Source organism: Semicossyphus pulcher, unplaced genomic scaffold, assembly GCF_022749685.1.
Source record: "Semicossyphus pulcher isolate SPU_LCO1_2020_fin unplaced genomic scaffold, fSemPul1.0.p SCAF_8, whole genome shotgun sequence".
NCBI classification, from domain to species: Eukaryota; Metazoa; Chordata; class Actinopteri; order Labriformes; family Labridae; genus Semicossyphus; species Semicossyphus pulcher.
Window position 1 is genome coordinate 3,503,172 of NW_027211759.1, and position 23,376 is coordinate 3,526,547.

Genomic DNA, 23,376 nt, shown 5'->3' on the forward strand with positions numbered 1-23,376 from the left:
AAAATAATAAACCCACATTAATTTAACTGCATAGCAAAGCTTATTAAATAGTAATAATAATAATAATGATGATGATACGTTACTTTCCGAAGACGCCCCCCCCTCCTCCTAACTGAACTGTACTTGCTACCTGGGGGGGATGGTCGCTTTTTGACGTAACCCCCAAGCTCGACAAAATGTCTAAACGTCCCAAACTGTCTGGTGCCCAGGGGAGGAAAAAGAGAAAAGAAGAGGAGGAAAAACGAGACAAAGACAGAGGTAACGTAACGTTACAGTAATTATGATGTCACGACATTATTTGTCTGTTGCAGAACGATCATAACGTCGTTAACCATTAGCATAACATGGTTTGCTAATCAACTAGCTAAGTCGCCGGCGTCCCAGCTGAGTTGTTAGTTTTAACGTCAGTTAATGTTATGGAAGGGCCTAAGCTGTTATGGAAAATAGTAATGTAACTACTCCCACCTTACCTTCCTCAGGGAAACGTGTAAATATTAGATCTATTCAGCAGGTGTTATAATGTCAAATGTGTTTACATTTTGATTGACATCTGGTTAGCTCACGTTTCCCCAGCTTGCTATTCCTTTTCCACCCCTTTATATATTATAGTTGTAAGCCTAGCTGTTTGTTGTGTTACAGTTCATATTGTCTAAAGTGTGTTTATAGTGTTAAACTTTACATCAGTGTTAAAGTGCACATCATTAATGTTATAGCATAACCCACATGCTGTATTATACTGCAGTTTACTGCTTCTTTGCATTCTGCTAATCAGCATTTCACTGTAATGACAATAAAGTTGAATCTAATATAATTTGCATATCAGAAAAAGTACATTGTGTATTATACATGTACAGTATAGTGAACATCATGCATGTATCTCTTAGGTTTTTCATTTATATTATTTCATTTCATTTTATTCTTGGAATCATATGTTTATTATTAGACTGGTGTCACATACTCCTCTTCTCTCTTCAGATGCGCTGTTGAGATTTCTCAGTCCCACCCCTTCAAATCTTTGGCCATCTACTACATCAAGCGCTCCTCCTCTCACCTCCACCTCAGCAGCACAACCCAGCAGTGATGCAGCAGCATCAAGCGCTCCTTCTGCTGCTCCAATAGACCCTGCTGACTGGCCGTCTCCTCTAACTGATAAGGTACGAACAGAGTTGGTACACAGAGGTCCATTTCACATTGAAAACAGCTTCACATTCCCTGAACAAAAGGACGGACGAAGGTGTCAACATGTGTATTTTAACAGACTTGCCATCATAAGCATAAACCATGTGGTCTCAAATCAGTTGTCATATGATGATGTTGTTGATGACTTTGCTGCAAGAAAGACCAGGAGAGTAAAGCTGTAGCAGGTGATGTGAGGTTGAGGAGGTGGTGGTGTAGTTTTTAAGTCATTCAAGTTAATGCAGTACCAAAAAGCACCACTAGAGGTCTTTGTAAGATCCCCTTTTTGTTCCCCTTTTTATTGAAATCCTTGTAATTTTTTGTCAATACTGGTTTCTTATTTTGTGCAGTGCCTTATTTATATTGTATTTATAATTTATTTTATATCCCTTGTTTACACTTTTTATTTTGTGGGTATTTAAATCTTGTACTTTATCTAAGCTATTTATATTGTATTTCATATATTCATTTCATATGTTTTTGTATTTCTTTCTTTCTAATTCTAAGTATTTTGATTGGCAATTGCTTTCTTTAAAGAAAAGATTGTCCAAGACAAAGCTATTCAGTTTCTTGTGAGTATATGTACACTAGCAGTGGAATTTACTGCGATGCAAGGGGGGCGCCACCTAAAATCTTGCCTAGGGCGCCAAATTGGTTAGGGCCGGGCCTGCATCCCAGGCAGTGTTGCTCTCATCATTAAAACAAGACAACGCAGAGTGAGGTCCACTACACTGACACAGCTTTGAACAAGATGAGTTTTGACTTTAGTTTGTTTTTTCTACAATGAGAGTAACACAGCAGCAATAAAAAAGAGATCCAAGAACATACTGTGTGTTTGGATCAGCAGGCAGCAACTCTGCCTTTACAGTCTGTCTACAATCCCACAAACACTCCTCAAATGTTCAGCTCACTGTTTCGCCTGTAATTTCACTTTTCTGCTGCTTTCCAGACTGTTGACCAACTTTTCTTTGTGTCACAGATTTCTACCTGAACGCATTGCAGGTAGAAAATCAAAGAAAAACTGAGACGAGGAAACTTTTATCCCTTTTTAAAAGTTGTAAAGTAAAATATGTCTTTCAAAGAACTCTTCAGTCATTTAAAATGTTGGAAAAAGCTCTGTAATAAAAGAAAGTAGTGCGTCTTAATTTGGCTCCACAGCTGGAGAAGCAAAGTAACAGGGATGTATGAATATTATTTCAGTAGACATTTTAATGTCTCAGTCAGGCTGCAGTTTCTATAAGCTCCACTGGAGGGCGCCCTCAGCTCTCATGTATTCTCTGCAGACTGTGGTTTATTGTTCTTCTCACCTGCCTAACTCAACTCAACATAACAAAAGCTTTACAGCACGTTAGATGACCTCACACACTGAGCATTATTTCACTGTATCACTCTCAGGGCCTTAACGGGCTCACTGTGATTCTCTCACAACACTTTTTAAGTTCAAGTCTTCAAACTACAAAACAACTTCATGAGACGACAAAAACTTTATTTTTCTGTTTTTATTTCAAATTAAAGCCGAGAAAACAAACAGCTGTTGTCTTATTCATAGACTGATCTTTAGTCATTAGTGCTGGTGTGAAACTCCTCTCATATTTACAATAATCAGACAATAAACAGGTTTTAAATTTGGCAGAAGGACATTTAAGATCTGTGGAAATTCATGTTTCTGAGTAAATTGTTTTCAGATGATTCAACAGACTTTAAAACACAAAAAAGTGCATCAACATCATCAATAATGTTCATTTATTATGTTAAATGACAGTGAATCTTCCTGTATTAAATCAAATGGTTGTTCTACTCAGTGTGATTGACAGGAGAGATGATCAGAGGAGCAGAGTTTTTACCACCATAGTTAAGAGAGGGACTAAAGAGTGGGTGTAGTCTCTCAGTGAAGGAGCAGCCAGTGAAGGAGTAGATCAGAGCTGCAGCATCGACGTCATAAAAGGAGACCAGACCCTCCTCATAATCCACAAACACCCCCACCTTCTCAGGCTGAGACTTCAGAGAGAGACGGACTGGGGGGGAAGAAGCAGCTTTATACTTATTTTCATTTCTCAGACATATCGTCCAGTAACCATCCTGAGGAGTCGGTATGATCTTTCCCTTCCTGTTGATCGACTCTCTGGCCACTCCTAAAGCCCACTCAGTCTTCCCTTTAACCTGAACCTCGTAATAAAATCTGCCTGAAGAGAAACTCTGCTTTGCTAAGACACAACGACAATAATCAAATCTCTCTGGAGTGTCTGGGAGATTCTTCTTTACATCACTATCATGAACTTGTTTCCCATCATCAGACAGGATGAGTTCAGGTTGTGCTGTATCAGGATCAAGTGTCACATCCACCTCATGCTGCTGGACTCTCTTCAGCTCGGCCTCAGCAAGAAGCTTCTTCATCTGTTTCCTGAGCGTCTCCTCCAGCTGGTTCACAGCTCTCACCACAGTCCCCTCATATGAAGGTGGACAGACGCTGACTTCTGTCCAGTCCTTGGTGGGTGGAGCAGCGTTAAGGGACGTGAAGCTTTGCAGGAGGTGGAGGTGGTCTTCAGAGCGTGAGAGCTGCTCCACCTCAGAGCTTCTCTTCTCCTGCTCAGAGATTTCCTGTTCCAGCTCTTTGATGAAGCCTTCAGCCTGTTTCTCTGTCTTTCTCAGCTTCTCTTTGATCGTGTGGACGAGCTCGGCCTGACTTCTCTCTACAGATTCCATCAGAGCGGTGAAGACCTGAACACCTTCTGCTATCTCTCTGTCTGCATTCTGATTACTGAGCTCCACTGAGCGTTTGATCTCTTGAATCTTCAGTCGTCTCTTCTGGATCATTTCTTGAGTTTCAGCCTCTGTCTTCCCCAGCTCGGCCTTCTTTCCTTCATATTCTTCTTTCAGAGGAACAACATCATGTGTCTTGTGGTCTAAAACTGTGCAGAGCACGCAGACACACATCTGGTCGGTCTTACAGAACAGCTCCAGCAGTTTATCGTGCTTCTCACACATCCTGCCTTCCAGGTTCTCCACAGGGTCGATCAGCTGATGTCTTTTCAGGCCTGACTTTTTCAGATGAGGCTCCAGGTGAGTCTCACAGTAGGAGACCAGACACACCAGGCAGGACTTCAGGGCCTTCAGTTTGGTTCCTGTGCAGACGTCACAGGGAACTTCTCCTGGTTTGGACACTTGTTGCTCTGAGCTGCTGCTGCTGGCTTTCTGTTGAGCTGACTGTCTGAACTGAGCAGCCACCTCAGAGATGAAAGTGTTGACCCGCAGCTCAGGTCTGGTGTTGAAAACATCATTACAGTTGGGACATTTATACGGGACTTTAACATCCCAGTGTTGAGTGATGCAGGTTTTACAGAAGTTGTGTCCACATGGTGTGCTGACTGGATCAGTGAACACATCCAGACAGATGGAGCACAGGAACTGATCTTCAGTCAGCAGACAGCTGGCAGTAGACATGTCTACACTCTGAGGACGAGAAGAGTGAAAAACTGTGACTTTTTGAAACAACTGTCATTTATTTGTCTAATAAAGAGAAACTATGATGAGTGCAATGTAAGAAGAGTTGTCCTGAACTCTGTTGATATAAACGTAAATGACACTGATGGAAAAATCTTCATGTATAATCTGAAGGCTAAATCTCAATCATCTCCACCACAGAGCAGTTTGATGGTAGAAACACTGTCAGTACTATTTTTTGGTACTTGTACTTTACATATTTCTATTTGTTGCTACTTATTCTTCACCTGCACATGATTTCAGAAGGAATTTCTCTACTTTGTAATTGACATCAATGTAATACCTTGCACCAACAAGGACTGAGGATTTCAATTGTTTCCAAGAGCACAAAGTTCTTCATACATCTAGGCTCTTAACCCATTAATGTCCACAGTGGAATTTTAGGATTTCCTTCACAGCACTCAAAGTACCAGCTGAGCTGAGAACAAATCCACTGAAATGTTTCAAACCTGTCAGAGTATGAGGCCACAGCACCAGCTTTTCTTAAACGACTACTTTTAGTTGTTAGTCACAAGGGGGAGCAGGTTTTTTGATTCTTCACAAAAAAACCTCTAAACCAACAGGTTAGGAATATCACATCCTTATAATTCTTCATACACGCAGAGTCCAGACTCTTACAATTTATATTCAAAAATAACTTTGATAATGCACTGCTTTTTCTTTGTCCAGGAGTCATATTTAGCAGAAATTAGGGACCTTTTCTCTGGTATTCTATGGTGTTTCTATGTTGTCCTGTGGGGTTTACTCTATGAACAACATGACTGTTTTAATCTCAAACTCATCCAAACCAAATATCCATGTCACTTATACACACACACACACACACACACACACACACACACACACACTCTACTAATACTACTACTGCACCATTATTACACAATCCTCTGAAATCTGTACAAAAAGTAGTTTTGATTTTACTTCAAAGTAATAAAAATAGTTGGACTGGCAGTGACCAACTGAGCAACAAACAAGATAACTGAATGTGTGTGTGTGTGTGTGTGTGAGTGTGTGTCTGTGTGTGTGTGCATGTGTTTATGCATGTGTATGTTTGTGTGTAAATGTGTTTACTCGTGGTTGAGGCACCTCAAAGGTCTTTGGCTAATCAGACCACATTCATTGCTATGGGCCCATTAGCCATTAGCATGTATCCATGAAATACATTGAAGTGAGTGGAAGCCCTGTTGGAAACGCCTGGTTTAGAAGCTACATTTCTCTTCATTTCTTCCTAAAAGTTGATTGGAAAATATTTTTTAGGATTAATTCTTGCTTGAGTCTATCTGGTCTCTAAGTGCATGAGAGCTTTTGAACATGTGACCACAGGAACCTGTATTTACAGTCGATTTTTTGTACAAACTCAAAAAACCTCACTACCCTTGTGTCGATCAGCTAAAACTAGCATGTTACAGAAATGTTTGTATCTCAAAAGCTACAAGGAGTTAAATCAAATGCTTGGTATCATTGGATTCAGAACAACTTGAATTTCAATAATATATGCATTGATTCAGTGTAAGTTGGATATTTAGCATGACAAATGATTGTTGAACTTGTTTTTGTGAATTTTTAGCGTTTTTAACACAACTTTGTGAACCAATTAAGGCGTGATTAATATTCAAAATCAAAAATTTTAATTTTGTTTTGTGTAGCCAAATGTATTTACGGTTTCCACCGCAAATCTTGTATATCCACCTCCAACAGAAAAAATATCTGTGGGACATTTCCTTAACCTACTAAATTTAGTTGATATTCATTAATGGGTTCATTTTTAGGCTTAACATTTTAATCCTTATTCAATATGGAATTGAACACAAGTTAATAAGACATGTTTAGCTTTTATAAATGAAATAAACTTGTGAAAGTGTATTTCTGCTGTGAAATATTTCTGCTTTTATTAAGTAAAGGAGCTGAGTACTTCTCTAAACACTGGTTAATGTTCAGCCTCGTTCGTGTTTTGAGTTACTGTCAGAAACACGTCAGGGAGAGTCTGCTAGTTAGCTTAAGCTAAGGCTAGCTGTGGCTGTCAATCATTAACTAGCCGGAGTGAAGTCACTGTGGTTTGGTTTTAACCTGTTTCGTAGCTCAGGTAAATGTAGGCTACGTGTGTTTTTCTTATTTAAGTTACATATCTCGACGGCACAACAGTTTTATGTCGTTTAAAACAAATGTTTAAAACAGAAGTCAGGTTCTGGTTTGAACTAAAGTCAAACTAAACATTTAGTTGGTGCATGTTTGATTCGTAGGGCTGTGTACTCACCGGTGTTTGTCAGAAAAAACTTGATGAATTCAGTTGAATTTGTCTTCAGAGAGAAACAGGGACTCGTCTCGACCGCAGCTCTGCTGTGGCTCAGACAAACTTTCACTTTCATTTCAGGACACGTGACGTTGAAGCTTCTCCTCTTTCAGTGCTGCTCCTCCTCTCACTGGAGCTCTGTAAGGGAGGGTTTAACGCCTCTTTAGGAAACACCCTGACAGAGTTTTGGTATAAGATGAGACTTATTGTTTTATTCAACTGTTACAATTACGATTACCTCAGCCTTTATCATTACTCTGCTTCTCTCGCTAATTTATTTATTCATTTATTTTTCTAATCTTCACCCTAGTCTACCACTATTATTGGCATTGTAACCATAAGTATGTGTCTGTTGTTGTAACAAGGACATATGTTGTTGTTGCTCTCTTTGCCTGTCTCTATCCTGCATCTCCTTCTATCCCATCTTGTTAAAAGGAAGTTTTTCTGCCAATGTGCCGAATATTGCTAAGTGCTACTCATGGTGATTCATGTTGGGCCTCTCTTTAAATAACATAACAAAGAGTCGGTCTAGACCTGCTCTGTCTGTAAAGTGTCTCGAGATAACTCTGGTTATGATTTGGCGCTATACAAATAAAATTTGATTTGATTTGATTTGAATTTGATTCTCAGCATTTGTACAATGAAAGAATACAGCAGCATAAAAGAACACACAGATACTCAGGAGGCAAGAAGTCATATTTAAGAACATACTTTTCTCTTTTAAAAGACAAAAACACTTTTACACATTTATCACTTTTACTTTAAAGCATGAATTATACAATGTGTGAGAGTGGAGGAGATGAACAGTTGCTGCATTCACGTCATTTGTTTCAGAATCAGACTGCATGTCTATTAATGTCTTCATCAAAAGACTGCACATCACATTACATGACACCATGTTTTGTTTCTTTTAAAGATTATAATGACTGTTAAAGCTGCATAATGTTTGTATTGATGCAACCAGGAGCACTTCATGTCCATCCGAGTTGAAGAGAATTCAAATGGACATGGACATCATCAGAAGACGCCACCTTCGTCACAGGTTGGAAACTGAAGCTGCTCCAGGGTTTGTGCCTCTGTACAGATTCTCCCTCAGAAACACCAGCGTCTTCCTCCAGGCGTCTTCCTGAGCGTGGGAATGTGCCACCGTCTCTCCTCCCCACAGAGCGATTACTGCAAAGACAACACACAGCTGAAACACACTCCAAAACTCAGTCTGAAGTCCGGCTCATTAAGAGAGTGTCCGAGTCTGACACTGAACGCACCCTCTCTACGTAGGCGGCCTGATTCAAAGAGACTCGCTCTAGAGTGCAGCGTGTACGGAGGTTCAATCAGGTGACCGGCGTTCGGGTATGAAAGGACAGTCAGCAGGTGGCTGTTCCCGGCGCGCTCCATCATCTCCTTCATCTGGAAACAGGAAGTAGAAAAATTCCAATTAGGTCCACGATGTGTTTCATGTTTCTTTAACTGCACTCCTTAGTTATAGCGTATTGTTTTTCATATCTGTGAGGAAACTTTACAGAACACACACAAGATTTTAAGAACTAAACTTACTGTGTGATTGTAAGACAACTTTACAGAAATCAATTAAAACCATTTCAATCAGTTAAACATCCTCTAAGAGTGGATCGAGCCAGACCTCAAGAAAGCAGTGAATCTTAGAGAACTCGCAGTCTGACTTATAACCTCTCCAAAGTCCAGAAGCTTACGGGACATATCTTAAGAGAATCTAAACATTATCATTTAAAACATTACACTTTCTGTATTGTTTGTTTTCCACTAAGGTTAGGATGATTTTTAAGGTTATATGAAGATCACTGTCTTGTTTTAGCAGGCAGTCTCAGAGACAGTATGTCGATGTGTACCTTAACATTACATTTTGGTCTGCACCTTGTTGATAATTTAGAGATTTGCACTCTTTCCTACTTTGTAGAGGATTTACTGAAGTCCAGTGTTCTCTGTTGTATACTATAGATATTGACATTTATTGATTGTTATATACATTTAAATATCAATGATATACTGTAAAATTCGTTGTATAAGACGCACTTTTGATACTTTTTTTTTTCCATCTAAAAAGTGGGCTGCGTCCTATAAACCGGTTCGACCAATGTACCAGTATAAAATGCAGAGAGGTATGTTACTGTGTTACAATATTTTACCCAGAAGATGGCGCCAAGTGGTGCGACACACCTCCAGATGAAACTGTTTCTGGGTCCGAGCCGCTACAACGTCTCCTATTTATAAAATGCCGCAGTGCCGCTTCGTCACGAACATGCACCGTCATGATCGCCAGTGCAGCTGCCACCGTCACAACAATCAACGTGACCGCAACGGTAGCAAGATTGCAAACTCTCCAAGGTGAAAACAGATGGTGGGCTGTAATCTGTGTGTTTTAAATTGAAATAGTGTTGAAATAACTTGTATACAAGTTTTATTAATAAAAAGCTATAGAAAACCTTTTTGCCTCTGTGATACGCCCAAAAACAGACTGCGTTTTATATTCCGGTGTGACTTATAATCTGGATTTTACGGTAGTTGTCTCAGGTGTTATTTGAAAATTGTTCTTGGTTGTTGCAGCTTCTGGCTCCAGTAAAAACTTATTTTTATTTTGTTTTGAGTTTAGTGTCTTAATTTAAAGTTCTGTGACTAAAATGTTACTTTCAACTTCACCTTGTACTGACAGTGAGTGCTCATTCAACACGCTGTGTTTTCATACGATATTGGACATTAAACGTGCCAGCATTAAAAAAACAAACACTAGTCAGTGGGAGAGGTCTCCTGTGTCAAATAGTGGAAGACACATGGCAGGCAAAAAAACACAGCAGCTTTTACACCTGTAAGCTCTCTTTATTACCTGTCTTAATGTTTGCTGTGCTTGTAAAATAATAAAATACATTTGAAATGGGAAATTTATTTCTCAATGAAATTCTTACTATTTATTACTTTGAAAATAAATAAATAATAGAGTTTAAACAACCTACAGTTAACATATTTTTAGCTAAAATAATTTATAATTCCATATATTCCTGTAACTATATTTCTGTAGCGATCAGGTAAGACGAAAACAACTTCTGTCATCCTGTGAGCCTGTTAATCACACAGGATGTGCTCATGTCGTTACACTCATGTCGGTTGCAGACTCGTGGGCGGGCCAGTTCTGATCGTCCTCTCCTACAACCAGCAACAGAGGACACTGGATCCGTCCCACCTGCTCAGAGACAAACAGCAGCAGCGCTTCAGATTAGAATGTTTCTGCATCGCCTCCAGAGTCATTTATCTGTGGATTGACCACAAATCAGTCGTAGCGAGAGGCAAATTTATTCACACATACTTCTAAAATTAAATTAAATACTAATTTAAATTCTATAACAGTTTAGTCTCTTGATAAATGCTCTAACCTTAAAGATATTATCGTAACCTTTTTCATTTAAATAAATGTCTGTAAGTCTCTATCAATCGCTGAATGAGGTAACACAATGGTGACTGAGCCTATGGCCCACTGATGAAAGCCTGTGCATTTGCAGTATATAGTATTATTATGTCTGTGTCGGTGGCGACATTCATGGAAAAAATATCAAGCGGCGCCCAGTTAGTGACACGTTTTCCATCAGCCAGCGGTGGTTGGTCTGCCAGAGAGGGTGGGCGGAGCTAAGCGGCTGCTTTTTTCTGCTCTCTCTAAACAGTAATCTACTATGGCTGAACAAACAAAGAAAAGATGGATGACTACAGATACAACTTCAACAAGAAGTGAAAATCCAAAGAAACAAACTCGACGCTCAGATGAAGCAAACAGTCTGAAAAGGAAAGTGAGGAAAATCAAGAGTTAGAAACGTGACAAAGAGAGCCAGCCATAGACGTCTGGTTAAACTGGGAAGAGTGCTCTCATAATTATTGATTATTGTCAGTGGGAGGCGCTCAAGAGTGCAAACATTGAAATCTTTGAGTTTGTATCTTTAATCCAAAAGGCAACTGGACTTGGCTGAAGTTCTTTCACTTCTCACCTGACAGGCTTATTCAGTTCTAAACTGACGGGTGGACGGCTATAAGTATGAGCCTCTGTAGGTCATTAGATTCAAGATATTTCTTGTCACTTCGCTTATACAAATGTTGAGTCCTTGATGATCCTCAGGGACTTCCTGAGGCACCACTGGGCGTACAGCTCCCACATCCTGTGATGTGCCGGGCCGTGCGCACCACCCTCTCCAGCGCTTTACGGCCCATGCTGGTGCAGCTGCCGTACCAGGTGGTGAAGCATCCTGTCAGGAGCCAGGAGGCCAAATTCCTTTCTACCTGAGGCCATACAGTCTTTGCTGGGCTTTTTTAACAACCACAGCAGTGTAGCTAGCCCATGTTAAGTCCTTGTGGATGTTTAGCCCCAGGTAGGTAACCTTAAATAAGCTACAGATTGAACATAAGTAACCAAATCTAACCTAAAATAACTAAAACTAACCCTAACAAAGTCGCCCTCCTCCAACGGCACCAGTCCCTCTTTAGTGTGCTCATAAATGTGTAATCAAGGGTGAGTCGTTAACCTCGGCTGTTGACCCAGAAACTACCTGTAAACTACACAGCAACAAATGTTTATTGATTATTCATACATTTTAACTCCTTTCTAGTTTTGTCCTATAAAATAAAGACAAATATTTTAATCCTGCAGAATAAACATTAAACACTGTGTTGGAGCCATTTTTTGCTTGAATCTAATTATTTCTGAGAGTTTGAGAATTGTTTGATGTGAGATTTTATTTGCATAATTACTAACCTGATTTACCTTATTAAATGGCTCTTTCACTTTAAAATGACGGTCTCCTCGCTGAAGCTACAATGCATTTTAAAGGGCAGCAGGGGGAGAACATAACCTGCATGTCCATGTAGGGCAGAGTAAGGTGGAGACAGACAAACATGGGGAGACCAACGACTGTATATGTAGATGGACGACGCGTCTCCATCTGCTCCCAATGTATGAAAGTGATGCCAAAATAGCCCCATGATGGGCGCTGCCATCTTGAGATGGTGACGTCATTTGGAGCCAGAGTCTGCGCAGTAGAGATCGGTGGGTTGATCATTCTTTGTGAACTTGAATAATCCTTTGCTTTTGAGCTTTTTAGCCTAAAAAACAAATGAATACATTCCACAGACAGGCTACGTGAAGCAGTGGTTAACCGGATTTGTTGTAAGAAACCAGAAAACAAATTCTGGGGAGCACCTGGCAGTTTAGCAGTTAAGACTTAAACCATGCAGCTCCACCTTCGCAGGTTTAATTCATGCTGGGATATCTTGTACCAAATACAGATAAAAATACCAGTTCACTCTGAAATGAAAAACAGTTACAACATAAGAAAAGAGCTGTTCAAGGAAAAGAAGAGAGAAAATCCAGCTTCACTCACGTCCACTTTGAACGCCGGGTCAGTGGGGATGGGCAGGGGCAGATCTCGATAGATCACCTGCTGCTCCTCGGTGTAGCGAGTCTTCCCGGCGTTTCTGATAAAGTAAGAGTCAGAGGATGAACAGGAACAAAGAGACAGGACTCGAATGCAGACTGCTGAAGCACAACGGGTGCAGCTGAAGTTGTTATAATATAGACTAAGAAGATGATGAGGCAGACAAGAGCCAAAACCAGCAAAATGCAAATAATCAATGTCCCATAGACATGAGAGGGCTGCACGGTGAGGAAGTGGTTAGTGCTGGCGCCTCAGAAGGTTCCTGGCTTGAATCCCGGTTCAGACGTAGTGGCTCTTTCTGTGTGGAGTTTGCCTTTCTCCCCGTGCATGCGTGGGTTCCCTCCAGGTACTCCGGCTTCTTCCCACAGTCCAAAGACATGCTCGCTAGGTTCATTGGTGACTCTAAAATTGCCCGTAGGTGTGAATGTGAGCGTGTAAGGTCGTCTGTCTCTATATGTCAGCCCTGTGATTACCAGGGTGTAACCCCGCCTCTCACCCAATGACAGCTGGGATAGGCTCCAGCCCCCCATGTCCCTGAACAGCATCAGCGATATATAGATAATGGAGTTGGAATGAGCACTAGTGAAGGGCTGGAACGCTTGACCCGTGACAACAACAAACTGGTAGATGCAGAGAAAGTTTGTATACAGGGAAGGCAAGAATATTTATCTTGCTTTTCAACTCAGCAACAAGAGAAGAACAGATGGAGCTGTGCGCGCAAGATCTGTCGCAGTGTGCCGAGGCGGGGCTTTGACGGGGTTAACCAACAGTGAAGAGCATCAGAGAGCCAAACATGAGAGCAACAGAGTCATAAAGCAACCAGCTGGATCAACTTACTGTTTAAAAAAATTGATAATTTGTTCCAAAGATCCGTCAACTGGCTGCACGTGACATCCACCGATACACACTGCACATCTGAGCTGAGAGACCACACACACACACACACACATACACTTTAAATATACATTGGTTAACAGAAGAACAGCTTTTACTTTAAACACAGAAAGTTCTGAGAGATCTTCATTAAAGACGTGGAGCTACCTTGCTAAAGTGGCAGAGTCTTACCTTCACAACTTTGGAGTAAGCAGCCATTTTGAGGGTGAAACTGGAGCCGAGAGAAAAACCCAACATGGCGATCCTGCTGCCGATGACCTGAGGATGCTGCTCCAGGACTCTATAGGCCTTCTGCAGCAGGACAACATGTCAGAAGACAAACTGTTACCGCTGCAAGACGGAGGCCAGGCAATCAACATTTTGTGATGCAAGAATAAAATATTTAAATAAATATAAATTGTAGTTTTGTGTGGATTCTATGCTTCATATAAACATAGATTGCTTTTACTATTGTACAAGATAAAGCATTGGAAATGTTTCCTTTACATGTTTGGTAGTCAAGGTGAAGGTGGCAACCAGTTTGTATTTTAGACCAAATCTAGGATGATGATTTATGCACCTAAGAGGGATCCCCCCCCCTCTGTTGCTTTTCCTGAGGTTCTGCCTATTAGAGGGTTTTGTTTGTGGATTAGCAGTATCTGAACCGCGAGTGAAGGACCGAGCGTGTTGATCATTTAAGAGATTACCTTCAGCCAATCAAAACTGCTTCAGCTGCCTAGTTACAAGTTTTTATGTCCTATACCATTGGGTTGAATTGTGGATATATAGAGCCTGATGACGCGCCGCATCACAGTGTGGTACGGCAGCTGCACTGAGGCAGACAGGAGGCTTCAGAGGGGAATTGAAATGGCTCAGAAAATTGTGGGCTGCCCTCTCCCCTCCCTGATGGACATTTACACCTCCTGCTGCCTGAAAAAGTATGGCGTTTAATTAGTGTCAAAACTCGCACGCGCACGATACGAGCGCACAAAACAGTAACCGCGAGCGGAAAACTGATCTGAGATAAATATTCATGAAGCTACACTCACAGCTCTGTTAGAATGAAATGTGTTTAGTTCCTATTTGACTCTAAAAGACGCCTCAGTAAAAAAAAAAAAGATTGTGAAGAGATTCACTTGGGTTGTTTAAAAAAGAAGCAAGCTCAGCTAATTTCAATCATTTACAAACAAGTTAAACAAAAGTCGTCTGGATGTACTATTGCTGTTTGATTTTGGTCTCATCCATCTTATAAAGTAGGAGTATATCTGAGACACGTTTAATCAGCTGATCTCAGTCTGACATGGTGGATGAAAAGCATCCGATGTGAACTTGCTGGATCAGAACAACAACATGTAGCCACTCTGGAACGTAGACTCTGCGACCGAGCGCGTGTGTTGAGCAGTTGCGAGCGCGTAGAGATGGTCGAGCGCAGGGCCGGCCCGTGGCAGAGGCAGTATAGGCAAATGCTAAGGGCGCCGACAATCCAGGGGGCGCCACAAATGGGGGAAGAAACAAAGTGTAACTTTAAACTAGTTGGTATTATTATGTGTTAATATGAAAATAATAAACCCACATTAATTTAACTGCATAGCAAAGCCTATTAAATAGTAATAATAATAATAATGATGATGATACGTTACTTTCCGAAGACGCCCCCCCCTCCTCCTAACTGAACTGTACCTGCTACCTGGGGGGGATGGTCGCTTTTTGACGTAACCCCCAAGCTCGACAAAATGTCTAAACGTCCCAAACCGTCTGGTGCCCAGGGGAGGAAAAAGAGAAAAGAAGAGGAGGAAAAACGAGACAAAGACAGAGGTAACGTAACGTTACAGTAATTATGATGTCACAACATTATTTGTCTGTTGCAGAACGATCATAACGTCGTTAACTATAAGCATAACATGGTTTGCTAATCAACTAGCTAGGTCGCCGGCGTCCCAGCTGAGTTGTTAGTTTTAACGTCAGTTAATGTTATGGAAGGGCCTAAGCTGTTATGGAAAATAGTAATGTAACTACTCCCACCTTACCTTCCTCAGGGAAACGTGTAAATATTAGATCTATTCAGCAGGTGTTATAATGTCAAATGTGTTTACATTTTTATTGACATCTGGTTAGCTCACGTTTCCCCAGCTTGCTATTCCTTTTCCACCCCTTTATATATTATAGTTGTAAGCCTAGCTGTTTGTTGTGTTACAGTTCATATTGTCTAAAGTGTGTTTATAGTGTTAAACTTTACATCAGTGTTAAAGTGCACATCATTAATGTTATAGCATAACCCACATGCTGTATTATACTGCAGTTTACTGCTTCTTTGCATTCTGCTAATCAGCATTTCACTGTAATGACAATAAAGTTGAATCTAATATAATTTGCATATCAGAAAAAGTACATTGTGTATTATACATGTACAGTATAGTGAACATCATGCATGTATCTCTTAGGTTTTTCATTTATATTATTTCATTTCATTTTATTCTTGGAATCATATGTTTATTATTAGACTGGTGTCACATACTCCTCTTCTCTCTTCAGATGCGCTGTTGAGATTTCTCAGTCCCACCCCTTCAAATCTTTGGCCATCTACTACATCAAGCGCTCCTCCTGTCGCCTCCACCTCAGCAGCACAACCCAGCAGTGATGCAGCAGCATCAAGCGCTCCTCCTGTCGCCTCCACCTCAGCAGCACAACCCAGCAGTGATGCAGCAGCATCTAGCGCTCCTCCTGTCACCTCCACCTCAGCAGCACAACCCAGCAGTGATGCAGCAGCATCAAGCGCTCCTTCTGCTGCTCCAATAGACCCTGCTGACTGGCCATCTCCTCTAACTGATGAGGTACGAACAGAGTTGGTACACAGAGGTCCATTTCACATTGAAAACAGCTTCACATTCCCTGAACAAAAGGACGGACGAAGGTGTCAACATGTGTATTTTAACAGACTTGCCATCATAAGCATAAACCATGTGGTCTCAAATCAGTTGTCATATGATGATGTTGTTGATGACTTTGCTGCAAGAAAGACCAGGAGAGTAAAGCTGTAGCAGGTGATGTGAGGTTGAGGAGGTGGTGGTGTAGTTTTTAAGTCATTCAAGTTAATGCAGTACCAAAAAGCACCACTAGAGGTCTTTGTAAGATCCCCTTTTTGTTCCCCTTTTTATTGAAATCCTTGTAATTTTTTGTCAATACTGGTTTCTTATTTTGTGCAGTGCCTTATTTATATTGTATTTATAATTTATTTTATATCCCTTGTTTACACTTTTTATTTTGTGGGTATTTAAATCTTGTACTTTATCTAAGCTATTTATATTGTATTTCATATATTAATTTCATATTTTTTTGTATTTCTTTCTTTCTAATTCTAAGTATTTTGATTGGCAATTGCTTTCTTTAAATAAAAGCTTGTCCAAGACAAAGCTATTCAGTTTCTTGTGAGTATATGTACACTAGCAGTGGAATTTACTGCGATGCAAGGGGGGCGCCACCTAAAATCTTGCCTAGGGCGCCAAATTGGTTAGGGCCGGGCCTGCATCCCAGGCAGTGTTGCTCTCATCATTAAAACAAGACAACGCAGAGTGAGGTCCACTACACTGACACAGCTTTGAACAAGATGAGTTTTTACTTTAGTTTGTTTTTTCTACAATGAGAGTAACACAGCAGCAATAAAAAAGAGATCCAAGAACATACTGTGTGTTTGGATCAGCAGGCAGCAACTCTGCCTTTACAGTCTGTCTACAATCCCACAAACACTCCTCAAATGTTCAGCTCACTGTTTCGCCAGTAATTTCACTTTTCTGCTGCTTTCCAGACTGTTGACCAACTTTTCTTTGTGTCACAGATTTCTACCTGAACACATTGCAGGTAGAAAATCAAAGAAAAACTGAGATGAGGAAACTTTTATCCCTTTTAAAAGTTGTAAAGTAAAATACGTCTTTCAAAGAACTCTTCAGTCATTTAAAATGTTGGAAAAAGCTCTGTAATAAAAGAAAGTAGTGCGTCTTAATTTGGCTCCACAGCTGGAGAAACAAAGTAACAGGGATGTATGAATATTATTTCAGTAGACATTTTAATGTCTCAGTCAGGCTGCAGTTTCTATAAGCTCCACTGGAGGGCGCCCTCAGCTCTCATGTATTCTCTGCAGACTGTGGTTTATTGTTCTTCTCACCTGCCTAACTCAACTCAACATAACAAAAGCTTTACAGCACGTTAGATGACCTCACACACTGAGCATTATTTCACTGTATCACTCTCAGGGCCTTAACGGGCTCACTGTGATTCTCTCACAACACTTTTTAAGTTCAAGTCTTCAAACTACAAAACAACTTCATGAGACGACAAAAACTTTATTTTTCTGTTTTTATTTCAAATTAAAGCCGAGAAAACAAACAGCTGTTGTCTTATTCATAGACTGATCTTTAGTCATTAGTGCTGGTGTGAAACTCCTCTCATATTTACAATAATCAGACAATAAACAGGTTTTAAATTTGGCAGAAGGACATTTAAGATCTGTGGAAATTCATGTTTCTGAGTAAATTGTTTTCAGATGATTCAACAGACTTTAAAACACAAAAAAGTGCATCAACATCATCAATAATGTACATTTATTATGTTAAATGACAGTGAATCTTCCTGTATTAAATCAAATGGTTGTTCTACTCAGTGTGATTGACAGGAGAGATGATCAGAGGAGCAGAGTTTTTACCACCATAGTTAAGAGAGGGACTAAAGTATGGGTGTAGTCTCTCAGTGAAGGAGCAGCCAGTGAAGGAGTAGATCAGAGCTGCAGCATCGACGTCATAAAAGGAGACCAGACCCTCCTCATAATCCACAAACACCCCCACCTTCTCAGGCTGAGACTTCAGAGAGAGACAGACTGAAGGGTGAGCAAAAGCTCTGTACTCCTTTTCATTCCTCAGACATATTGTCCAGTAACCATTCCGAGGGCTTGCTTTGATCTTTCCCTTCCTGTTGATCGACTCTCTGGCCACTCCTAAATCCCACTCAGTCTTCCCTTTAACCTGAACCTCGTAATAAAATCTGCCTGAAGAGAAACTCTGCTTTGCTAAGACACAGGGACAACTATCAAATCTCTCTGGAGTGTCTGGGAGATTCTTCTTTACATCACCATCATAAACTTGTTTCCCATCATCAGACAGGAGGAGTTCAGGATGTGCTGTATCAGGATCAAGTGTCACATCCACCTCATGCTGCTGGACTCTCTTCAGCTCGACCTCAGCAAGAAGCTTCTTCATCTGTTTCCTGAGCGTCTCCTCCAGCTGGTTCACAGCTCTCACCACAGTCCCCTCATATGAAGGTGGACAGACGCTGACTTCTGTCCAGTCCTTGGTGGGTGGAGCAGCGTTAAGGGACGTGAAGCTTTGCAGGAGGTGGAGGCTGTCTTCAGAGCGTGAGAGCTGCTCCACCTCAGAGCTTCTCTTCTCCAGCTCAGAGATTTCCTGTTCCAGCTCTTTGATGAAGCCTTCAGCCTGTTTCTCTGTCTTTCTCAGCTTCTCTTTGATCGTGTGGACGAGCTCGGCCTGACTTCTCTCTACAGATTCCATCAGAGCGGTGAAGACCTGAACACCTTCTGCTATCTCTCTGTCTGCATTCTGATTACTGAGCTCCACTGAGCGTTTGATCTCTTGAATCTTCAGTCGTCTCTTCTGGATCATTTCTTGAGTTTCAGCCTCTGTCTTCCCCAGCTCGGCCTTCTTTCCTTTATATTCTTTCAGAGGAACAACATCATGTGTCTTATTGTCTGAATAGGTGCAGAGCACGCAGATACACATCTGGTCGGTCTTACAGAACAGCTCCAGCAGTTTATCGTGCTTCTCACACATCCTGCCTTCCAGGTTCTCCACAGGGTCGATCAGCTGATGTCTTTTCAGGCCTGACATTGTCAGATGAGGCTCCAGGTGAGTCTCACAGTAGGAGACCAGACACACCAGGCAGGACTTCAGGGCCTTCAGTTTGGTTCCTGTGCAGACGTCACAGGGAACTTCTCCTGGTTTGGACACTTGTTGCTCTGAGCTGCTGCTGCTGGCTTTCTGTTGAGCTGACTGTCTGAACTGAGCAGCCACCTCAGAGATGAAAGTGTTGACCCGCAGCTCAGGTCTGGTGTTGAAAACATCATTACAGTTGGGACATTTATACGGGACTTTAACATCCCAGTGTTGAGTGATGCAGGTTTTACAGAAGTTGTGTCCACATGGTGTGCTGACTGGATCAGTGAACACATCCAGACAGATGGAGCACAGGAACTGATCTTCAGTCAGACGACAGCTGGCAGCAGACATGTCTACACTCTGAGGACGAGAAGAGTGAAAAACTGTGACTTTTTGAAACAACTGTCATTTATTTGTCTAATAAAGAGAAACTATGATGAGTGCAATGTAGGAAGAGTTGTCCTGAACTCTGTTGATATAAACGTAAATGACACTGATGGAAAAATCTTCATGTATAATCTGAAGGCTAAATCTCAATCATCTCCACCACAGAGCAGTTTGATGGTAGAAACACTGTCAGTACTATTTTTTGGTACTTGTACTTTACATATTTCTATTTGTTGCTACTTATTCTTCACCTGCACATGATTTCAGAAGGAATTTCTCTACTTTGTAATTGACATCAATGTAATACCTTGCACCAACAAGGACTGAGGATTTCAATTGTTTCCAAGAGCACAAAGTTCTTCATACATCTAGGCTCTTAACCCATTAATGTCCACAGTGGAATTTTAGGATTTCCTTCACAGCACTCAAAGTACCAGCTGAGCTGAGAACAAATCCACTGAAATGTTTCAAACCTGTCAGAGTATGAGGCCACAGCACCAGCTTTTCTTAAACGACTACTTTTAGTTGTTAGTCACAAGGGGGAGCAGGTTTTTTGATTCTTCACAAAAAAACCTCTAAACCAACAGGTTAGGAATATCACATCCTTATAATTCTTCATACACGCAGAGTCCAGACTCTTACAATTTATATTCAAAAATAACTTTGATAATGCACTGCTTTTTCTTTGTCCAGGAGTCATATTTAGCAGAAATTAGGGACCTTTTCTCTGGTATTCTATGGTGTTTCTATGTTGTCCTGTGGGGTTTACTCTATGAACAACATGACTGTTTTAATCTCAAACTCATCCAAACCAAATATCCATGTCACTTATACACACACACACACACACACACACACACACACACACACTCTACTAATACTACTACTGCACCATTATTACACAATCCTCTGAAATCTGTACAAAAAGTAGTTTTGATTTTACTTCAAAGGAATAAAAATAGTTGGACTGGCAGTGACCAACTGAGCAACAAACAAGATAACTGAATGTGTGTGTGTGTGCATGTGTTTATGCATGTGTATGTTTGTGTGTAAATGTGTTTACTCGTGGTTGAGGCACCTCAAAGGTCTTTGGCTAATCAGACTACATTCATTCCTATGGGCCCATTAGCCATTAGCATGTATCCATGAAATACATTGAAGTGAGTGGAAGCCCTGTTGGAAACGCCTGGTTTAGAAGCTACATTTCTCTTCATTTCTTCCTAAAAGTTGATTGGAAAATATTTTTTAGGATTAATTCTTGCTTGAGTCTATCTGGTCTCTAAGTGCATGAGAGCTTTTGAACATGTGACCACAGGAACCTGTATTTACAGTCGATTTTTTGTACAAACTCAAAAAACCTCACTACCCTTGTGTCGATCAGCTAAAACTAGCATGTTACAGAAATGTCTGTATCTCAAAAGCTACAAGGAGTTAAATCAAATGCTTGGTATCATTGGATTCAGAACAACTTGAATTTCAATAATATATGCATTGATTCAGTGTAAGTTGGATATTTAGCATGACAAATGATTGTTGAACTTGTTTTTGTGAATTTTTAGCGTTTTTAACACAACTTTGTGAACCAATTAAGGCGTGATTAATATTCAAAATCAAAAATTTTAATTTTGTTTTGTGTAGCCAAATGTATTTACAGTTTCCACCGCAAATCTTGTCTATCCACCTCCAACAGAAAACATATCTGTGGGACATTTCCTTAACCTACTAAATTTAGTTGATATTCATTAATGGGTTAATTCTGCTCTCAAAGTGCAGCAGATTGATGCATTTAACACAGAAAAGAGTTCTGACGTCTCTGCATCCATGTGTTGTTTGCATTACAGTGGTCAGATACGTTGTTCATTACCAGCCTTGTTGGTCCATTTTATATTTTTATATTTTTATAATTAACAATCTCAGTTTGTACATGTTAATGACATGTCCTCTATTCACATCAAAGTCAGTCACAGAGTTCCACAAGGCTCTGTGCTCGGGACGTTTCTTTTCACCCCATGTGCTTCCTATAGGTAATATCATGAGGAATAATTGTCATGCAGATGATGCTCAATTATACTGATCAATGAAGCCAGATGAAACCAATCAGCTATCTAAACTGCATGCCTTAATGATATAAAGACCTGGATGACCAGAAATGTTCTGATACTTAACTCTGAAGTTATTGTGCTCGGCCCCAAACACCTCTGAGATTCTTCCTCTCATGATATAGCTGCCCTAGATGGCATCAGCCTGGCATCCAGCACTACTGTTAGAATCCTGGGAGTTCTATTTGATCAGGATATGTCCTTCATCTCCCGAATAAAACACACTTTAAAGACAGTTTTTATTTACCTTCGCAACACAGCAAGAATCAGACACATCCAGTCTCATAACGATGCAGAAAAACTACTCCATGCATGCGTTACTTCTCAGTTTAATTATTGAAATTTCTTCTCATGAATTATGATTGGTTTCTGATTCAATTATCAGGCACCCCCTCTTTTGGAATCATCTACCAGTCAGGGTCCGGGAGGCAGACACCCTCTCTACTTTTAAGAGTAGGCTTAACACTTCCCTCTTTGATAAAGCTTATAGTTAGGGCTGGCTCAGGCTTGGACCAGCCCCTTGTTATGCTGCTATATTCTTATGGTGCTAAGTAATGCTCGTGGTGGATTCATGTTGGGTCTCTTTAAATAACAAAACAAAGAGTCGGTCTAGACCTGCTCTTTTTGGAAAATGTCTTGAGATAACTTTGGTTATGATTTGGCGCTATATAAATAATGATTAATTAATTGGTTGATTGATTGATGTTATTAATTTGCTTTAACTCTCCCAAACACAACCTTGCATTTGTCTCCAGTAAGTATCTGCTCTATGTGGCTTTTGGTTACTAAAATGACTAAAATGATGTCTTATTATTATCTTATTATTATTATTATATATATTATTAGTCATTTATGCAGGTCTGCTGAAACACTCACTTCTTTTTAATCCAGCCTGAAGACTCACCTGTTCACAGCTGCCTTTGATTAAACTACTTTAATACATTTGTTTTAATAACTATTCTAATTATTTATATCTGCACTAGCTTTTACTTTTTATATTTTGGCTTCTGTTTTAGCTGTTTTTATTTTATCTTCACTTTGCTTTTTAATGTCTTGTTTTATTTTGTGTTTCTTTGCTTTTGTTGTTCTGTTTAAAGCATTTCAGCAACAATTGTCTTGTTGCTGAAATGTGCTCTATAAATAAACCTGCCTTGCCTTGTGAAATGCAGTGATAACTTCCAAAGCCATTTGGTTCTTGTTGATATAATCATTTCATATATCAACATTTTAATCCTTATTCAATATGGAATTGAACACAAGTTAATAAGACATGTTTAGCTTTATAAATGAAATAAACTTGTGAAAGTGTATTTCTGCTGTGAAATATTGCTACTTGTATTAAGTAAAGGAGCTGAGGCTTCCTTCCTGCTTTCTTACAGTGCAGACGCTTTGCTGCTCGCTCTCCGCTTTGCTTACATTCTTTTGCTGATATCTTCATTTCTTTTCACTCTAACTTATGGACAGTGGATCCTGGACAATTATAAATCACTGGGACTGTAATTTTGTATAGATTTTTAATAGGTCTATTGGCATATTTTAACAATTGTATGACCTACGCAGGGCTACATGACTGTGGCCAGCACAAGCCTGTCCTGCAGCACTTGGAAACGTAGCACACAGCTAGCACACAGCTAGCACACAGCTAGCACACAGCTAAAGCTAGTTAG

General features: G+C 40.4%; 3 protein-coding genes across 3 annotated transcripts; all 3 read right to left on the minus strand.

Moving 5' to 3' along the window:
* Positions 1-2,677: 2,677 nt before the first annotated feature.
* Positions 2,678-4,617, minus strand: LOC138613046 (E3 ubiquitin-protein ligase TRIM39-like). Its single transcript, XM_069686616.1, has one exon. It carries the CDS (start codon positions 4,615-4,617, stop codon positions 2,971-2,973), a length of 1,647 nt encoding a protein of 548 aa, XP_069542717.1. The 3' UTR covers positions 2,678-2,970.
* A 3,126-nt stretch (positions 4,618-7,743) lies between these two features.
* On the minus strand, positions 7,744-13,552 carry LOC138613047 (acyl-coenzyme A thioesterase 6-like). Its single transcript, XM_069686617.1, has 5 exons — positions 13,477-13,552; positions 13,249-13,331; positions 12,358-12,451; positions 8,233-8,374; positions 7,744-8,140 (listed from the first exon to the last, which is right to left on the minus strand). The coding sequence occupies exons 1-5, from the start codon at positions 13,540-13,542 to the stop codon at positions 8,004-8,006; spliced, it is 522 nt and encodes a 173-aa protein (XP_069542718.1). The 5' UTR covers positions 13,543-13,552; the 3' UTR covers positions 7,744-8,003.
* A 4,085-nt stretch (positions 13,553-17,637) lies between these two features.
* On the minus strand, positions 17,638-19,574 carry LOC138612558 (E3 ubiquitin-protein ligase TRIM21-like). The gene has a single exon (XM_069685887.1). It carries the CDS (start codon positions 19,572-19,574, stop codon positions 17,931-17,933), a length of 1,644 nt encoding a protein of 547 aa, XP_069541988.1. The 3' UTR covers positions 17,638-17,930.
* Positions 19,575-23,376: the final 3,802 nt, after the last annotated feature.